General features: G+C 46.2%; 1 protein-coding gene across 3 annotated transcripts; it reads right to left on the minus strand.

Moving 5' to 3' along the window:
- Window positions 1–10,859: 10,859 nt before the first annotated feature.
- On the minus strand, window positions 10,860–18,236 carry rars1 (arginyl-tRNA synthetase 1). Of its 3 annotated transcripts, XR_013936125.1 has the most exons (16): window positions 17,875–18,222; window positions 17,341–17,469; window positions 17,017–17,214; window positions 16,506–16,614; window positions 16,058–16,158; window positions 15,248–15,369; window positions 14,854–14,974; window positions 14,633–14,762; window positions 14,373–14,477; window positions 13,745–13,923; window positions 13,302–13,411; window positions 13,067–13,172; window positions 12,711–12,883; window positions 12,472–12,582; window positions 12,145–12,392; window positions 10,860–11,079 (listed from the first exon to the last, which is right to left on the minus strand). XR_013936125.1 is itself a non-coding variant. In XM_080483609.1 (15 exons), the coding sequence occupies exons 1-15, from the start codon at window positions 17,917–17,919 to the stop codon at window positions 10,970–10,972; spliced, it is 1,986 nt and encodes a 661-aa protein (XP_080339735.1). In that variant the 5' UTR covers window positions 17,920–18,236; the 3' UTR covers window positions 10,860–10,969. The 3 variants fall into 3 exon arrangements, 2 of the variants coding, with proteins under 2 accessions (XP_080339735.1, XP_080339736.1); XM_080483609.1 differs by lacking the exon at window positions 12,472–12,582 and having other exon boundaries at window positions 17,875–18,236; XM_080483610.1 differs by lacking the exons at window positions 10,860–11,079; window positions 12,145–12,392 and having other exon boundaries at window positions 12,411–12,582.
- Between the last annotated feature and the right edge of the window lie 1,674 nt (window positions 18,237–19,910).

The raw sequence follows: 19,910 nt of genomic DNA on the forward strand, positions 1-19,910 counted from the left end.
AACCAGCGCCCGCGTCCACCGCCAGGGAGGAAGACGACAGGAGAACCAGCGCCCGCGTCCACCGCCTGGGAGGAAGACGACAGGAGAACCAGCGCCCGCGTCCACCGCCTGGGAGGAAGACGACAGGAGAACCAGCGCCCGCGTCCACCGCCTGGGAGGAAGACGACAGGAGAACCAGCGCCCGCGTCCACCGCCTGGGAGGAAGACGACAGGACAACCAGCGCCCGCATCCACCGCCTGGGAGGAAGACGACAGGAGAACCAGCGCCCGCATCCACCGCCTGGGAGGAAGACGACAGGAGAACCAGCGCCCGCATCCACCACCTGGGAGGAAGACGACAGGACAACCAGCGCCCGCGTCCACCGCGTGGAAGGAAGACGACAGGACAACCAGCGCCCGCATCCACCGCCTGGGAGGAAGACGACAGGAGAACCAGCGCCCGCATCCACCACCTGGGAGGAAGACGACAGGACAACCAGCGCCCGCGTCCACCGCGTGGAAGGAAGACGACAGGACAACCAGCGCCCGCGTCCACCGCCTGGGAGGAAGACGACAGGACAACCAGCGCCCGCGGCCCATCGTCGCCAAGTTTGACCACTTCAAGCAGAAAGAGCTGGTGAAGAGCCGCGGGAGGGAACTACGAGGGACGGACTTCAGCGTCAACGGATCTAACTCTCCTGAAGGAGATCCTGGACCGCCGCCGCTCATCGCTGAGGGATCCCGAGCCGTCCTCACAGTGGACAGGCTCTATGTCAGCTGTTCCAGGACCCCGCCGTCACCCCCCGGCTCTACTGATGGTCCTCACAAGCTGAGTATAACCACTCTAACACACACACACACATCATAGGGTTACTCAGACCCAGGTAAGTATTTAACTTCAGACTTTAGACCTAGCTTCACGCCGGGATCCCCGACGCTACGGTACAGCTAGCAGGCCGCAAGCTACACCGCTGGGACAGGAACAGAGACTCCGGTAAGAGCAGGGGAGGAGGGCTCTGGATCTACGTCCATGAAGGCTGGTGGAACCACAGCACTGTGTTGGAGACACACTGCTCCCCGGATTTGGAATGTATGGCAGTGAGATGCAGACCCTTTGTCCTACCCAGAGAGCTGACTGTTGTTCTCACCACTGCTGTCTCCATTCCACCAGACGCTAACGTAAACACCGCTCTCTCCCTGCTCCGCAGCACCATCAATAAGCACCAGCAGGCACCATCCTAATGGTGCTCACATCAGAGCAGGACATTTCAATAAAGCCACCGCCCCCCCCCCCCCCCCCCCCCCTCCCCCACCTGGGCCTGTCTGACCACCATCTCTCCCTGCTCCTCGTCCCAGCTTACACCCCCCACTGCCACCGAGCACAGCCCACACAGAGGACCACCACCACCTGGATGCACTCCCTCAACTTCAGAACTGTTTTGGGGACACCCAGTGGGAGGCCTTTCACCATGGGGACCTGGCTGTATGCACAGAGACTGTACTGGATTACATCAAGTACTGCATTGGGAATGTCACTGTAGATAAGACCATCCAGATTTACCCAAACCAGAAACCTTGGTTTACGAGCCGGGTCTCAGGGTCTTGTTCACGAGTGGGGGGAAGATGGAGCGTGAGATCGACAGGGGGATCAGTGCAGCGTCTGCAGTTATGCGGTCGCTGTATCGGTCCGTCGTGGTGAAAAAGGAGCTAAGCCAAAAGGCGAGGCTCTGGATTTACCGCTCCACCTTCCTTCCTCCCCTCACCTATGGTCATGAGCTTTGGGTCATGACTGAAAGAAGGAGATCCTGGATCCAAGCGGCTGAAATGAGTTTCCTCCGTAGGGTGGCTGGGCGCCCCCTTAGAGATAGGGTGAGGAGCTCCGTCACCAGGGAGGAGCTCGGAGTAGAGCTGCTGCTCCTCCACATCCAGAGGATCCAGCTGAGGCTCGGGCATCTGTTTGGGATGCCCCCCAGAACAACTCCCTAGGGAGGTGTTCTGGGCATGTCCCTCTGGTAGGAGGCCTCGGGGCAGACCTAGGACACACTGGAGGGACTATGTCTCTCGACTGGCCTGGGAACGCCTTGGGGTCCCACCGGGAGAGCTGGAGGACGTGTCTGGGGCGAGGGACGTCTGGACATCCCCGCTGAGACTGCTGTCTCCAAGACCCGGACTGGATAAGAGGAGGACAATGGATGGATGGATGTTCTGCTTTCTATTGTTTTCTATTAATTTATACAATTTTCAGTTTATTTTTATTTATTCTGTTGTAATGAAAGCCAGACAAAGTTCTGTTAAAGAAACATGTATTTTTATTCTATGAAGGTTTCTATTTAGGAAAAATACAGATTTTATTCTGTTAATGTTGGTATTTTGCAATAAAAAGAAATTGCTAAATAATTTGCTTTTGATGTGTTCATATCACAAATACTATGCATCGACTAAACTTCAGGTTCAAGTCAGAAAGTAAAAAAAGTTTTTCATACACAAAAAAAAAGAGCTAAAGAAATGTCACCACTCCAGGAACAGTGAACGCAAACGGGCCGGCCTGCCGGTGAAGTGTACCATGTTTTTTTCAGGGAGTTGGTAACCCTAAGTACACACCAGTAATTGAAACTGTCTATCCATCCATCTTCTTTCCCACTTATCCAGTTCCGGGTCAGTGGGTGCTGGAGCCTCGTCCAGCCTACGGGGGGCGAGAGACGGGTACACCCTGGACAGGCTGCCCGTCTGTCTCAGAAAATGTATTCATCATAATAAAAAGGGACAAAATAAAAGAGTGAATAACTGCAGAGCAGGATTACTATGGCAACGACTCACCAGTAGGGTAAAACTAACCTGTCTCACGACGGTCTGAACCAGCTCACCTTCCTTGTTAGTGGTGAACAATCCAACGCTGGTGAATTCTGCTTCACAATGAGAGGAAGAGCCGACATCAAGGAACAAAGAGCCACGTTGGTATGAACACAAGCCAGTTACCCCAAACAATCCTGGGGGCATGTGTAGACAGGAGGGGGTAGAAAAGTTACCACAGGGAGATAGTAAGACCTCCAAATGGTGAAAATGGTAAGAATTGTGAAAATGATAGATTTAGATTTTTTATTTAATCGTAATCCATCCCAACCTTCCTTCCTTCACCCTCCCTACATCAGTTAGCAGTAATCAGTTAGCAGTAATCAGTCAGCAGTAATCAGTTAGCAGTAATCAGTTAGCATTAATCAGTTAGCAGTAATCAGTTAGCAGTAATCAGTCAGCAGTAATCAGTTAGCAGTAATCAGTTAGCAGTAATTAGTTAGCAGTAATCAGTTAGCAGTAATTAGTTAGCAGTAATCAGTTAGCAGTAATCAGTTAGCATTAATCAGTTAGCATTAATCAGTTAGCAGTAATTAGTTAGCAGTAATCAGTTAGCAGTAATCAGTTAGCATTAATCAGTTAGCAGTAATCAGTTAGCAGTAATCAGTTAGCAGTAATCAGTTAGCATTAATCAGTTAGCAGTAATCAGTTAGCAGTAATCAGTTAGCAGTAATCAGTTAGCATTAATCAGTTAGCAGTAATCAGTTAGCAGTAATCAGTTAGCATTAATCAGTTAGCAGTAATCAGTTAGCAGTAATCAGTTAGCAGTAATCAGTTAGCATTAATCAGTTAGCAGTAATCAGTTAGCATTAATCAGTTAGCATTAATCAGTTAGCATTAATCAGTTAGCAGTAATCAGTTAGCAGTAATCAGTTAGCATTAATCAGTTAGCAGTAATCAGTTAGCAGTAATCAGTTAGCATTAATCAGTTAGCAGTAATCAGTTAGCAGTAATCAGTTAGCATTAATCAGTTAGCAGTAATCAGTTAGCAGTAATCAGTTAGCAGTAATCAGTTAGCATTAATCAGTTAGCAGTAATCAGTTAGCATTAATCAGTTAGCAGTAATCAGTTAGCAGTAATCAGTTAGCAGTAATCAGTTAGCATTAATCAGTTAGCAGTAATCAGTTAGCAGTAATCAGTTAGCATTAATCAGTTAGCAGTAATCAGTTAGCAGTAATCAGTTAGCATTAATCAGTTAGCAGTAATCAGTTAGCATTAATCAGTTAGCATTAATCAGTCAGCAGTAATCAGTTAGCAGTAATCAGTCAGCAGTAATCAGTCAGCAGTAATCAGTCAGCAGTAATCAGTCAGCAGTAATCAGTTAGCAGTAATCAGTCAGCAGTAATCAGTTAGCAGTAATCAGTTAGCATTAATCAGTCAGCAGTAATCAGTCAGCAGTAATCAGTTAGCAGTAATCAGTTAGCATTAATCAGTCAGCAGTAATCAGTTAGCATTAATCAGTTAGCATTAATCAGTCAGCAGTAATCAGTTAGCATTAATCAGTTAGCAGTAATTAAGAGCTCACAATTTTGAAATTTGGAAAAATGATGGATTCTGAAACCCCAAACAATCCTGGGGGCATGTGTAGACAGGAGGGGGTAGAAAAGTTACCACAGGGAGATAGTAAGACCTCCAAATGGTGAAAATGGTAAGAATTGTGAAAATGATAGATTTAGATTTTTTATTTAATCGTAATCCATCCCAACCTTCCTTCCTTCACCCTCCCTACATCAGTTAGCATTAATCAGTTAGCAGTAATCAGTCAGCAGTAATCAGTTAGCAGTAATCAGTTAGCATTAATCAGTTAGCAGTAATCAGTTAGCAGTAATCAGTCAGCAGTAATCAGTTAGCAGTAATCAGTTAGCAGTAATTAGTTAGCAGTAATCAGTTAGCAGTAATTAGTTAGCAGTAATCAGTTAGCAGTAATCAGTTAGCATTAATCAGTTAGCATTAATCAGTTAGCAGTAATCAGTTAGCAGTAATCAGTTAGCAGTAATCAGTTAGCATTAATCAGTTAGCAGTAATCAGTTAGCAGTAATCAGTTAGCATTAATCAGTTAGCAGTAATCAGTTAGCAGTAATCAGTTAGCAGTAATCAGTTAGCATTAATCAGTTAGCAGTAATCAGTTAGCAGTAATCAGTTAGCATTAATCAGTTAGCAGTAATCAGTTAGCAGTAATCAGTTAGCAGTAATCAGTTAGCATTAATCAGTTAGCAGTAATCAGTTAGCATTAATCAGTTAGCATTAATCAGTTAGCATTAATCAGTTAGCAGTAATCAGTTAGCAGTAATCAGTTAGCATTAATCAGTTAGCAGTAATCAGTTAGCAGTAATCAGTTAGCATTAATCAGTTAGCAGTAATCAGTTAGCAGTAATCAGTTAGCATTAATCAGTTAGCAGTAATCAGTTAGCAGTAATCAGTTAGCAGTAATCAGTTAGCATTAATCAGTTAGCAGTAATCAGTTAGCATTAATCAGTTAGCAGTAATCAGTTAGCAGTAATCAGTTAGCAGTAATCAGTTAGCATTAATCAGTTAGCAGTAATCAGTTAGCAGTAATCAGTTAGCATTAATCAGTTAGCAGTAATCAGTTAGCAGTAATCAGTTAGCATTAATCAGTTAGCAGTAATCAGTTAGCATTAATCAGTTAGCATTAATCAGTCAGCAGTAATCAGTTAGCAGTAATCAGTCAGCAGTAATCAGTTAGCAGTAATCAGTCAGCAGTAATCAGTTAGCAGTAATCAGTTAGCAGTAATCAGTCAGCAGTAATCAGTTAGCAGTAATCAGTTAGCATTAATCAGTCAGCAGTAATCAGTCAGCAGTAATCAGTTAGCAGTAATCAGTTAGCATTAATCAGTCAGCAGTAATCAGTTAGCATTAATCAGTTAGCATTAATCAGTCAGCAGTAATCAGTTAGCATTAATCAGTTAGCAGTAATTAAGAGCTCACAATTTTGAAATTTGGAAAAATGATGGATTCTGAAACCCCAAACAATCCTGGGGGCATGTGTAGACAGGAGGGGGTAGAAAAGTTACCACAGGGAGATAGTAAGACCTCCAAATGGTGAAAATGGTAAGAATTGTGAAAATGATAGATTTAGATTTTTTATTTAATCGTAATCCATCCCAACCTTCCTTCCTTCACCCTCCCTACATCAGTTAGCAGTAATCAGTTAGCAGTAATCAGTCAGCAGTAATCAGTTAGCAGTAATCAGTTAGCATTAATCAGTTAGCAGTAATCAGTTAGCAGTAATCAGTCAGCAGTAATCAGTTAGCAGTAATCAGTTAGCAGTAATTAGTTAGCAGTAATCAGTTAGCAGTAATCAGTTAGCATTAATCAGTTAGCATTAATCAGTTAGCAGTAATTAGTTAGCAGTAATCAGTTAGCAGTAATCAGTTAGCATTAATCAGTTAGCAGTAATCAGTTAGCAGTAATCAGTTAGCAGTAATCAGTTAGCATTAATCAGTTAGCAGTAATCAGTTAGCAGTAATCAGTTAGCAGTAATCAGTTAGCATTAATCAGTTAGCAGTAATCAGTTAGCAGTAATCAGTTAGCATTAATCAGTTAGCAGTAATCAGTTAGCAGTAATCAGTTAGCAGTAATCAGTTAGCATTAATCAGTTAGCAGTAATCAGTTAGCATTAATCAGTTAGCATTAATCAGTTAGCATTAATCAGTTAGCAGTAATCAGTTAGCAGTAATCAGTTAGCATTAATCAGTTAGCAGTAATCAGTTAGCAGTAATCAGTTAGCATTAATCAGTTAGCAGTAATCAGTTAGCAGTAATCAGTTAGCATTAATCAGTTAGCAGTAATCAGTTAGCAGTAATCAGTTAGCAGTAATCAGTTAGCATTAATCAGTTAGCAGTAATCAGTTAGCATTAATCAGTTAGCAGTAATCAGTTAGCAGTAATCAGTTAGCAGTAATCAGTTAGCATTAATCAGTTAGCAGTAATCAGTTAGCAGTAATCAGTTAGCATTAATCAGTTAGCAGTAATCAGTTAGCAGTAATCAGTTAGCATTAATCAGTTAGCAGTAATCAGTTAGCATTAATCAGTTAGCATTAATCAGTCAGCAGTAATCAGTTAGCAGTAATCAGTCAGCAGTAATCAGTTAGCAGTAATCAGTCAGCAGTAATCAGTTAGCAGTAATCAGTTAGCAGTAATCAGTCAGCAGTAATCAGTTAGCAGTAATCAGTTAGCATTAATCAGTCAGCAGTAATCAGTCAGCAGTAATCAGTTAGCAGTAATCAGTTAGCATTAATCAGTCAGCAGTAATCAGTTAGCATTAATCAGTTAGCATTAATCAGTCAGCATTAATCAGTTAGCATTAATCAGTCAGCAGTAATCAGTTAGCAGTAATCAGTCAGCAGTAATCAGTTAGCAGTAATCAGTTAGCAGTAATCAGTCAGCAGTAATCAGTTAGCAGTAATCAGTTAGCATTAATCAGTCAGCAGTAATCAGTCAGCAGTAATCAGTTAGCAGTAATCAGTTAGCATTAATCAGTCAGCAGTAATCAGTTAGCATTAATCAGTTAGCATTAATCAGTCAGCAGTAATCAGTTAGCATTAATCAGTTAGCAGTAATTAAGAGCTCACAATTTTGAAATTTGGAAAAATGATGGATTCTGAAAAAAATTATGGTTTTTATTAAAACTACCCCTCGCTACATTCGCTACACAGGAACACACACACACACACACACACACACACACACACACACACACACACACACTCACACACTCACACTCGCACACACGCACACACGCACACACACACTCGCACACAGACACACACACTCACACACTCACACTCGCACACACGCACACACGCACACTCACACACACACACTCACACACACACACACACACACACACAGGGGTAAGGTCTCTCTTTCTGCAGCAGACAATATATAACCTAGCAAGGGGGGAAACGCGAACCTGAAAATAAGGTTGATTAAAACGCCTTTTCTCCAGTCAAAATCAACGATGTGGTTCTCATGGTGTCACAGAACACGGCTGCCACTATTTCATGTAGTTTTTAAGAGGATTTAGCAACTTTTACATGGACCAGTTGGAAACAATGGAGAGAAAGGTTCAGCACATCGACCTCTTCACAAACTGTCCTCTTCAACCTCTGTGCATGAGTGGCAGGTAAGAGGAACTATTTAAAGAACTTTGTAAACAATATGAATTCAAATAGTACTGAGTCAGTCTGTTATATTAACTCATAATACAAAGTAATTTTGAGAATGTTCCAAAATTTAATAAAATAATTTTTCAATGCAAAATATTTACTCAGCGACACAGCGACCTCTAGTGGCTCGTTATACAACAGGGCAGACGTTAGCAACATTTACACAAACACACAACTCGAACTCGGATTTGGGCTGTCCAAAGACAAAGGAGCTGTGCTGTGTGGACGGGGACAGTGACGGGGACAGTGACGGGGACAGTGACGGGGACAGAGCAGCAATTACATCTCAGCTTCTTAATCCCCTGACTATCCAGGGAGAACAGGTTGGACAGGTGGACACAGAGACACCCGCCTGTCCCTCCAAACACACTCCCACACCATTTACAGTAAAGCGCTCCAGCGTCTCCGTCTTCTCAGGAAGCTAAGGCACTTCAACATCAGTGAAAAGATTCTAACAATGGTTCACCAGTCACTCATAGGATCCATTCTCACCTTCAGGATCACATCCTGGTACAACTTCCTCACCAGCAAACAGGAAATAAAACGATCCCGCATCACCGACCAGCCGGCAGAATAAGAGGCTCAACACAAACTCTACTGTCCCTCCTGGAAGAGCAGGTGGAGGAACCCTCCACCCCTCCATCACTCATTCACCCTCCACCCATCCCTCCACACCTCATCCACCCACCCCTCCATCACTCATGAACCCTCCACCCATCCCTCCATCACTCATCCACCCTCCACCCCTCCATCACTCATCCACCCTCCACCCATCCCTCCACCCCTCATCCACCCTCCACCCACCCCTCCATCACTCATCCACCCTCCACCCATCTCTCTATCACTCATCCACCCTCCACCCACCCCTCCATCACTCATCCACCCACCCCTCCATCACTCATCCACCCTCCACCCCTCCATCACTCATCCACCCTCCACCCATCCCTCCACCCCTCATCCACCCTCCACCCATCAGGCAGAAGATATAAAGTCCCACTGGCCAGAAAAACAACATACAAGAATCCTTCATTCCATCTGCAGCCACAGCCTCACCAGCAGAGGAACCAGAACCCAGAACTGAGCTACCAGCAGCCGCTCCGTCCCTTCGCCTTATTTTAAGTAATAATGTTGTTGTAGTTTGTCTTTTATTATTATTTTTGATCTGAATGCTTTTTGTGTGTGTGTGTGTGTGTGTGTGTGTGTGTGTGTGTGTGTGTGTGTGTGTGTGTGTGTGTGTGTGTGTGTGTGTGTGTGTGTGTGTGTGTGTGTGTGTGTGTGTGTGTGTGTGTGTGTGACCAGGCCGTTGCTCTGTCTGTGTGCCCCCTCTGGATGATCTATAAGTGACCAGGCCCTGCTCTGTATGAGATCCATATTGATCTCAGGCCATCAGTCTGTGATTGTTGATGCCTCCTGATTCGATATTAAACATGTTTATTCAAACAAAGAAGCATTTCATCATCATTGGCCTCTTAGTTCTGTGTTGATGACAACAGTCGATAGAGATGATTGATGGATTGTTAGTTTCAGAAGGATAATTACTGAGGACCTGCTGGAGCCTGGATGGGGCTGAAAATGGCGGCTTCACTTCTCTCAGTCCACTCGTTGAAAGACTTTTAGTTCAGGGACAAACCCACTCTGACCCGGTCCAAACTGGTCCTGCACAGTTTCGGTGTCTCCTGGGTGCAACACACATCACTGAGCAAGGGGCTCCTTATTGGACGCTTGATGATGACATCACCAGGAAGACTCTAAAACCAGCAAGGCAGCGGCCTCGAGAACCGGAGCCTGACGCCTCTGCTAATCTGATCGCAGTGGTTAAGAGGTTAAATCCTTCAGAGCTCACAGCAGGAAGGTTCCTGGTCCGACTCACAGCAGGAAGGTTCCTGGTCCGACTCACAGCAGGAAGGTTCAGGGTTCCGGTTCCTGGCTCCAGTCCCTGGTGGTTCCAGTTCCTGCTTCCAGTTCCTGGTGGTTCCAGTTCCTGGTCTGACTCACAGCAGGAAGGTTCAGGGTTTCGGGTCCTGGTTCCAGTCCCTGGTGGTTCCAGTTACTGGCTCCAGTCCCTGGCCGTCAACGCTCAACGTTCCGTCCAGGTTCCTCGTGCTGTCCAGGCTTAAACTTTTGTAAAGAATTTCTAAAATATTTTTAACTTTGAATGCTTCTACCTGGACCGGCGATCAGTCTTCTGGATCAGCTGTCTGGAAGATTCTCTATGATCTTCTCAGAGATTTCACGAGGATTCACTTTGATCCCCTTCATCTTCAACACACACACAATAAATATTTACACAAAATTTGTTCTTTTACTTTGAAATCCTCTCAATGTGACAGATTTTAATCCTTTTTTATATTTTTTGTTTCTTTAATACAAAACGTCTCTGAATTAAAAGGTCGTGTGAATACTGAACAAAAATTCATAAACTTCTGATAGATTATTATATCCTTCCACTTCTTAGTTCTTTTACAAAACCAACTTTAAGAAATTCCAAATTCCTCTTGATATTTGCGTTAAAACTACATGCAGGTTGCCAATGGCGACGCAGCTTCATGCTCTCTGGACAGCGCAGGAAGCCTGGGGGCAGATTGTACATGTGGCGTTCAGGTACTGTGGGATATCTGTGTTTACGTCACAATTCATGACGTGGTGTTTTTTTTTCCAGGATTCTGATTGGCTATCATAGCTGCATGCTACACTGCCCTCTACAGGTTTGGCTGCTCATAGCAGCTCTGAACCAGGTTTATATGCAGTCTGTGTAAATGAAGGTGGAGCTCCGCCTCCATCTCTGGAACTCCAGGCAGATGTTTGCATGACTGATAAACAAAATGACTGACAGCAGACCGGACGAGCTTCAGCTTCACACTTTAATACAAAACGTTCAGTGATGAGACGTCATGTCCATGTTGCTTCACTTTCATGGAAAATAATGAACAAGCTGAGTACAGACACGTGACATCACATCCTGCTGACGGGGTTGATGCCCAGGATGTCGAAGCCTTTGGCCATGACGGCTGCTGTGGCTTCACAGAGCAGCAGCCTCCACATGTTGATCTTCACCACCTCACCTGGACACAAACATGTTGGACGTTTTAAACAAACTCTGGATCTCTGGTTTGTACACCGCTCAAAACACTAAAGGGAACAAACACCTAAACAATGTAACCCCAAGTGTGTCACACAACCTGTCCAGTTAGCAAGCAACACTAATTATGAATCAATTTCACCTGTTGAGCAAATGAAACCGACAACATGGAAATGAGGCTTACAGCCCAACCCCCTGCAGGACCACTGGCATTAGCAGGAGAACACCACTACTGACCATTGGCGCCCTGTGCTCTTCACAGATGAGAGCAGCTTCACACTGAGTCTGGAGACTGGAGATGTTCTGCTGCAGCAACATCCTCCAGCATGAGCGGTTTGGTGGGTCAGTAAAGGTGTGGGGGTGGGGGGGCCTTTCTTTGGATGGCCCACAGCCCTCCGTGTGCTAGAGATACCCTGACTGCCATCAGGTACCAGGATGAGATGCAGTGGTTCCTTCTGATTAGGGTTGCAGAATTCCAGGAATTTTCAAAGTTGGAAACTTTCCAAGAGAATTAATGGGAATTTATGGGAATAAAACAGAATATTACAAAATTGAAGGTTGGCCCTCGACAGGGAACTTAAATATAGTTGGGGAAATATATTGTAGCAGAATCTTGGCTAAAACAACCAGATTTAATGCAAGTACACTCCTCAATCACATGCACACAGCACTGCTTACTGCAGGGCTATCGAGGCCACGCCCCCTGCAGGGCTATTGAGGCCACGCCCCCTTCCTTCATGCACTGTACACTCCTCCATCACATGCAGATGATTGCTTCACCCCTGGAGGCCCTTTGAACCCAAAGCACAAGACTATTGAAGCCACACAGGTGAGCCTGCGGATTATATAAAGTCAAGTACATTTTGTATTCTCACCAGACTCTACTATATATTGAATAAAGACTTCCAACTGCAAGATTTCATTCATTGAGATCTAGGATATGTTGTTAGGTGTTCCCTTTATTTTTTGAGCAGTGCATTTCCACCACATTAAATCTATTTAAACACGTTTGGCGTGTGAACTGAAGTGTCCTCCAGGGGGCGCTCACCGGTCTGCCGGTCCTTTTCCACGCAGTAGCAGCTGTCGTAGAACTCTGTGAAGGTGGTGGCGAGCTCGTACAGGTAGTCGCACAGTGTATGCAGCAGGAGGTCGTCCACCATCTTGTGCAGGATCTCTGGGAAGCGCAGGATGCATTTCCCCAGCTTCCACTCCTTGTCGTGCTCCAGAAGAACCTCAGTGGTCTCCGCCGCCTTCCTCAGCGCAGCCTCGTCCACCTTGGCCAGACGGGCAATGGACCTGCCACACAGAGAGCATCAAACTGTGGACCGACGAGGGAGGAGCCGTTCTGTCAGCATCTCCACAGTCCGCGGCAGACCTGAGTCTGGACCAGGGGTGTCAGCCTCAGGTCCCGGGGGGCTGCACCCCTTCATGTTTCCATGTCTGCTGCTTCAACAGCCTGATTGAAACCAGGCTGGCCATCAGGCTTCTGCCGAACGTGGGGAGAAACCGTCAGGACATTCAGCTGCTAAAGGAGTCATGGACACATGCAGGACCCGAGTGTGACGCCTCTGGTCTCAAAGTAAATCAGGAGACCCGGGAGGTGGTGTCACCCACCTGATGCGGGTGAAGGCGTAGAGCAGGTACGCCGCTGTGTTTCCTCGGTCGTCCAGCATCTTGTCGAAGGAAAAAACGTAGTCGTTGATGCGGTTGTGCGACAAGTCGGCGTACTTAATGCAGCCAAAGGCCACAGAGCGCTGAGCCTTCAGGAGCTCCTCGGGGGTCAGGACCTGTGTGTGGGGGGGGGGGGGGGGGGGGGGGGGTAAGGGCGCGGGTCAGCAACGTCCCATAACAGACCACAATCATCGTCTCCTTATTACGACATTAAACCTCCCAGAACTGCACTGTGACGATCCCTTTACCCAACAATGAAACGAGCGGAACTCAACAGGACCTTCTGCAGACGTACGCACCTTGTCACGCTCCTTCTCCTTCAGTTTGTCCATCGACCTCCTCAGACCTTCTTCGAGCAGGTCCCTCAGCCGCACCGTCTCCCCGGACCGAGTCTTAAACTTCTTCCTGAGTAACAGGACAAGTCACAGGACGAGTTAGGAGGAATCAGGATGAGTCAAAAGGTGTGTGTGTGTGTGTGTGTGTGTGTGACCATGATTCCTCCTCATGATCCGATATGTTCTGGTTCAGACTTACTTGTCCTCCCCGAGAACGACCCCAAAGCCGGCATGCTCCACCCGGGTCACCTGGGGGTCGTACCAGCCGATCATCTGCGCTGCAGCAAACACCACCTGGAAGTGTGTCCCCTGGAGGACAAAACAAATGCACCTGGTAAGGACCGGTCAGCTTCATCCAGCAGACCGTCTCCAAGCTCCGCCCACCCTAAGCCATGCCCACATGCCTGCTGTCCACCATACCCCACACCAGCCGGGCGGCTGTCCACCCCAAGCCACGCCAACTTCCACTTAAGCCCCGCCCACTTGTCAACCCCAACCCGCCAAGCCACTCTAAGCCCTGCCCACCCTGTCACTGTCCACCTGTCCACTCTAAGCCCTGCCCACCTGTCAACTCTAAGCCCTGCCCACCCCATCACTGTCCACCTGTCCACCCTGTCACTGTCCACCCTAAGCCCTGCCCACCTGGCCGCTGTCCACCACGTAGATGATTATGTCGGCCTTCTCGTCGTGGAGCCGCTGCCGCAGCGCAGCGAGGTCAGACGTGTCGTAGGTGTAGCCGCCGTCAGACTTGACCACGGTGAGCGGGATTGACTGACCGGGGACAAAGAGCAGCTGGCGCCCGTCTTCATTCTGTAGGAGGCCTGGGGAGGGGGATGGGGGAGGTGAAGGGTTAACACTGGAGCGGCTCTCCCTGTGGAGCATTCATGAGCTGACAGTGCCTCCTGGTGGAGAAACAACGGAACTGCAGCTGAAGCTCATTTTAGGAGTTAAACTATATTTTGGAGGAATTTATTTTATTTCTCAAGATTTCTTTATAAAAACATTGCAGATCATCGAAAGAACTTTGCAGGGTTTGATGGAGATAATTACAGATCATTTCAGGATGTTTAAATCTGATTTGAGGACGTCTTTTCCCTGTCCAACACAGGGACAGGGTTAGGGGTCAGGGAAGTTTCATTGATTCTCTGAGAAACTAATAGTCGTTTCTAGTTTTTCCTGCTTGATCATTTAATCATCCAGAACTAAACGTCCATGTGAGCTGAAGCTATATGCAGTCTAACTCCGCCCATTTCCTGACGGAGACACAGACCTTTGTCCTCCAGCTCCTTCACCACCTCCATCATCAGCTCCTGGTAGAAAGACTCTCCTCGCTCCACAATCGACACGTCCAGGCACTCGTACACCTTCTGGAACTCTGACAGACGGACACAAACAGGGACAGACAGGGACAAACACAGAGACAAGAATAGTTAGCAGAAAAAAAGTCAGCAGTTTTGGATCTGAAGCTGATTGAAGTAGTGTTTTTGAGTCTGAAAACCAATCATGGTCTGGACCTAGTCCTGGACTCACCCTTCCTGGAGACGTCACAGATCAGATTCCAGCCTTTGATGAAGTCTGGATCTTTGCTCTGCAGCTTCACGACACACTGATACGCCCGTTTCTTAAAGTTCTCGTCTTCATCGAAACGCTGCTTCGACTCCTGGAGGGAGGGAGGGAGGGAAAGACATTCAGGACGACGTTCTGTCGGATATTGAGACAGACGTTCAGCCGGACGTTCGGCTCAGACTGGCCTTGTAGAATGCCTGCAGGTCTCCAATGGGCGGAGACTCACTCAGGTAGTTTGGAAATTTGTCCTGCAGGTGAGCGATCAGCATCCCGAACTGAGTCCCCCAGTCGCCCACATGGTTCAACCTACACACACACACACACACACACACACACACACACACACACACACACACACACACACACACACACACACACACACACACACACACACACACACACACACACACACACACACACACACACACACACACACACACACACACACACACACACACACACACACACACACACACACACACACACACACACACACACACACACACACACAGAGAGAGAGTTAGCGCTGAACGTGGTCGGCACCATAACTGTAGACCAGCAGACCAGGTTTATGAAGACCTCAGCACGTCGTGGCCCAGGAACTCAAACAGGCGACACATGCTCTCTCCGATGATGGTGGACCGCAGGTGGCCAACATGCATCTCCTTGGCGATGTTGGGAGAAGAGAAGTCCACCACAACCTGGAACACAGACCGGCTTTCAGATTCCCCTCGTATGTTTTCATTTACTTTAAACTGGATGGTATAACTACTTAATGGAAGCTAGCTCCTGGTAGCTACTTCCTTAGAACTACATTCATGCAGCTACTTCCTGGTAGCTAGCTCCTGGTAGCTAGCTCCTGGCAGCTACACCCTGGTTGCTAGCTCCTGGCAGCTACACCCTGGTAGCTAGCTCCTGGCAGCTACATCCTGGTAGCTAGCTCCTGGCAGCTACACCCTGGTAGCTAGCTCCTGGCAGCTACATCCTGGTAGCTAGCTCCTGATAGCTACATTCTGGCAGCTACACCCTGGTAGCTAGCTCCTGATAGCTACATTCTGGCAGCTACACCCTGGTAGCTAGCTCCTGGCAGCTACATCCTGGTAGCTAGCTCCTGGCAGCTACATCCTGGTAGCTAGCTCCTGGCAGCTAGCTCCTGGTAGCTAAACCCTGGTAGCTAGCTCCTGGCAGCTACATCCTGGTAGCTAAACCCTGGTAGCTAGCTCCTGGCAGCTACATCCTGGTAGCTAGCTCCTGGCAGCTACATCCTGGTAGCTAGCTCCTGGCAGCTACATCCTGGTAGCTAGTTTCAGGTAACTACATTCTGGCAACTACTTCTTGGCAGCTAGCTCCTGGTAGCTACTTCCTGAAAACTAGTAAGCGAGGACAGACCTTCTTGCGGGACGCGAGGGGCGGCGGCTGGACGCCGTTCATCAACAAGCTGCTCAGCAGTTTGGAGACAAACGTTTTCTTCAGGTGGACATTGATGAAGCCTGAAGACCAAACAAACAATCATTAAAGAAAGAGATCATTTCAGACTTAATCACAGAAAATCCACATCAACCTAATTCATATGGACTTCAAAGGACGAAATCCAGGCTAGAAACATGAACAATCGAGTTTTAAAAGACATTAAAAACATGGTAATCCAACTTGTAATCCCACTTTCTACCAACAGATGGTGCAATGTGTCACACACACTACTGCCACCAGTGGCCAAAAGGAGCATTACCAGAAAAATCCTTCAAGTGGAAAATACACAATATATTTATAAAGTTAGTTTTTACATTAAACTTTTGTAAAGAATTTCTAAAATATTTTTAACTTTGAATGCTTCTACCTGGACCGGCGATCTCAGTCTTCTGGATCAGCTCATTGTCTGGAAGATTCTCTATGATCTTCTCAGCGATTTCACGAGGATTCACTTTGATCCCCTTCATCTTCAACATCTACACACACACACACACACACACACACACACACACACACACACACACACACAGAAATCCTCTAAATGTGACAGATTTTAATCCTTTTTTATATTTTTTGTTTCATTAATAAAAAACGTCTCTGAATTAAAGGAAAGTGGTGTGAATACTGAATAAACATTCATACCCCAGAAAACTTTAACGATAGATAATTATTATATCTTTTCCTAATCTGTATATAAACATCTGATATCATCATGAGCTCAGGGGCGTGGCCTGACTCCAGCCAATAGAAAGGCTCAGCTTCTTGTTAAAGCCCCACCCCTATTTCTCACAGCTTTAAAGTCAACATCAACACACTGATCCTGTCAATCAAGCCTGGCCACGCCCCCGGTGATGGAAGCTCTCAGGGGGGTGTCCGACCTGAGCCATGGCCATGGCGCTGTTGCACTGGTAGTCTCCAAACTTGGCCTGCTGGTTGGGGGTGACGGAGAGCGGCGGCTGGTCCAGCTCGGGGCAGGCGGCCCGGATGGCGTCTCCGAACACGTCCTGCAGCCGCTGATTGATGTTTAACATGGCTTTAGAAAGGGGGGTGGAGGAGGGAGGGGCCTCCTGGAGACTCTGGACACACACACATACACACACAATTAACTTCAAGGTAAATGACACTAAGTTTTAACGTCGCTTTAAGTTTTAACATCGCTTTAAGTAGACGTTTGTGAGGTTTGCAGCTGCAGACTCTCCCACCCTCTTCAGGACGTTGATACGGTACTTCAGCCGAGAGTTTTCGTCCCTCAATTCGTCCAGACGAGTCGTCACACCTGCCGGTTTCCTCAGACTCTGAATCTCAGCCGACAGGCTGCGGATTTCACGCTCCTGGAAGAGAAAGGTTCAGTCTGAATCCGACTCAGCTCTTCACACTCTGCTGGGTTCAACATTCACAGTTCAGTGACACAACAAATAACGAACATCTTCACTTTTTTAAAGAACAAAGATGTTCACAATCTGCAGGCATTCTGCTACTCGGACAGCAGAGGGAGCCAAACATCGCCGAATAGCATCGCCAACACAATCAATACGTTCAATCCAACGACAGACTTTAAAAACAACTTTCTGACTCTTAACTCAACTTTCAGCTCAAACTCACGTTGCAGACTTCAATAAAAAAACCTAAAATACAAAACCATCTTTACTTGTGGACTAAAATATGAAGCGAAACAAAAACGATCTCACGGTCCGGGTCTATGGGCTAACAGGCTAACAGGCTAATAGCGGGGCTACCTGCTGCTGCAGCCGGGCTGTGTACTCCGTCACCGGGTCTCCCATCAGCGCGGCTCTGCTGCGGCTGTCCGGAGGAGAAGCTGTCCGGTTTGAGGGAGAAGTTGTCCGGTTTGAGGGAGAAGCTGTCCGGTCCGTGAGAGACGCTGTCCGGTCGGGGGAGAAGTTGTCCGGTCCGTGAGAGACGCTGTCCGGTCGGGGGAGAAGTTGTCCGGTCCGTGAGAGACGCTGTCCGGTCCGCAGTCAGACTGGATTAGATTCTTAGGTTGGAGGAAAACTCGTGGCTGATGAAACACACCGGAAGACGTTGACATGTTGCGGAAGTCTTCTTCTATGGTTCCATTTTGAGCTGCGGTGTGAGTGACGCGCCCCCCGCTGGCCTGGAGGACCGATTCCATAGTTCAGTTCTAGTACGGGGTCACCAACCTTTTTGAGCCTATTTCATCGGTACCTCACAGTGGAACAATGCATTTCTGGACATAGACTGGAATTGTGTTTGGCTCCTGCCCAGGAAATACTTTGTAATAAGATTCCAGAGTTATGCCTCAAGTATTTACATCCATGTTACCCTGTAAAGAGTATTATTTCAAAATATCGCCTGAATGTAGATCCTCTGTGCCCTTCCTGTCATAACACTGAAGAATCAATCAGCCATTTGTTTTGGGACTGCTCCTACACTCAGATATTCTGGAACAACATATGTTTGTTTGTGACTGGAAAGCTTAATATTCACATACAATTTGAAACAAAAGATGTTATTTTTGGTATTTATGGAAAAAACTTCCCTCCCCAAAAAATCCTTTGTGATAAACCTGATCTTATTATTAGCAAAATATCCTATATCATATACACTGCTCTAAATGTTTCAACCAGAAACCTAAATTCATGGTATTCAAATCACTGCTGTCATCACACATAATCACCTTAAAGCACTGCACCAACTCCAAAGCTGTGAAGACCAAAGAACTCTGTATTGAATTTGATCTGTAAATTGTATTATAGAATTACTTTCTCTCTCTGTCTGTATTTCGTTTCTTTCTGTTGTATACCTGAAATGACTGATGTGAAAAGCCGACTTTTGGAAGCATACATAACTCAAGCCTCTTGCTATGTTAATGTCACCTTTTGTACATTTTATTGATTAAACATTCTGGCAGTGAAAAGAAAAATAGGTACAGAGCAGTGAGGTGCGGGGAGGTTCATGGCTGGTGAGGCACTGACTCCTCTGGAGTCACATTTCCAATTGTAAGAACTGGAAGGAGCCTCTTATTTCACTATTCATCCATCAGCACCAACTGGTAATGCTTCATATCCCATCAGCATTCCTCTTTCTACACTTACACCAACACAAACATAAACGCAGGAGCGTTTTGGTCCCACAAAGAAAGTTTCTTTAATAGAAATGGATAGAGCGCCCTTCTTGTGTTTAAGCACTTCATATTTACTGGAAACAAATTAAAGTACAGAGATGTGTAAAATGTCATTTTGACCTTCAGTAAAGATTTCTGTTATTTTTCAAACTTTAAATTCTGGTGCTTTAATCATTTTTAATAAAGGTTGTCTATCAAAATGATAAGAAACAAAAATTATTTAGGCCAAAAGTTTAGTGGTCACATACTTGAAACTATCAGTTTACGTACGCCCCCTTGAGGTGAAGCAGAGTACTGCCTGCCTTCTCTCATACCTACATTAAGAGTCATGCTGTATAACAAATATTTCTGTAAAGTTCATATTGGTGATCTGCTGAGGAACAGAACCAGGCAGCGTCATGTGACCCAGTTTGTATTGGACCAGTCAGATATGAGGATTTCTGCCCTGGATTTGATCGCAAAAAAGTCAAATTCGACAATTTTTACAATAAAATGTGTAGAGTCATACTGAAAATGCATCTTTAACACAAACCAGTGGAGAGCAACTGGAGGGAGGTTCTCTCAAGCAGAATGAAGTGGGCGTGTCGGTGACGTGTGGGGGGGAGGGGGGGGGGGGGGTTGACGGGAGGTGTGAAAAGAGGGAGTGTTTGACAGGTGAACGGTCAGGCT

This window comes from Lipophrys pholis (genome assembly GCF_963383615.2).
Source record: "Lipophrys pholis genome assembly, chromosome: 16".
Classification (NCBI taxonomy): domain Eukaryota; kingdom Metazoa; phylum Chordata; class Actinopteri; order Blenniiformes; family Blenniidae; genus Lipophrys; species Lipophrys pholis.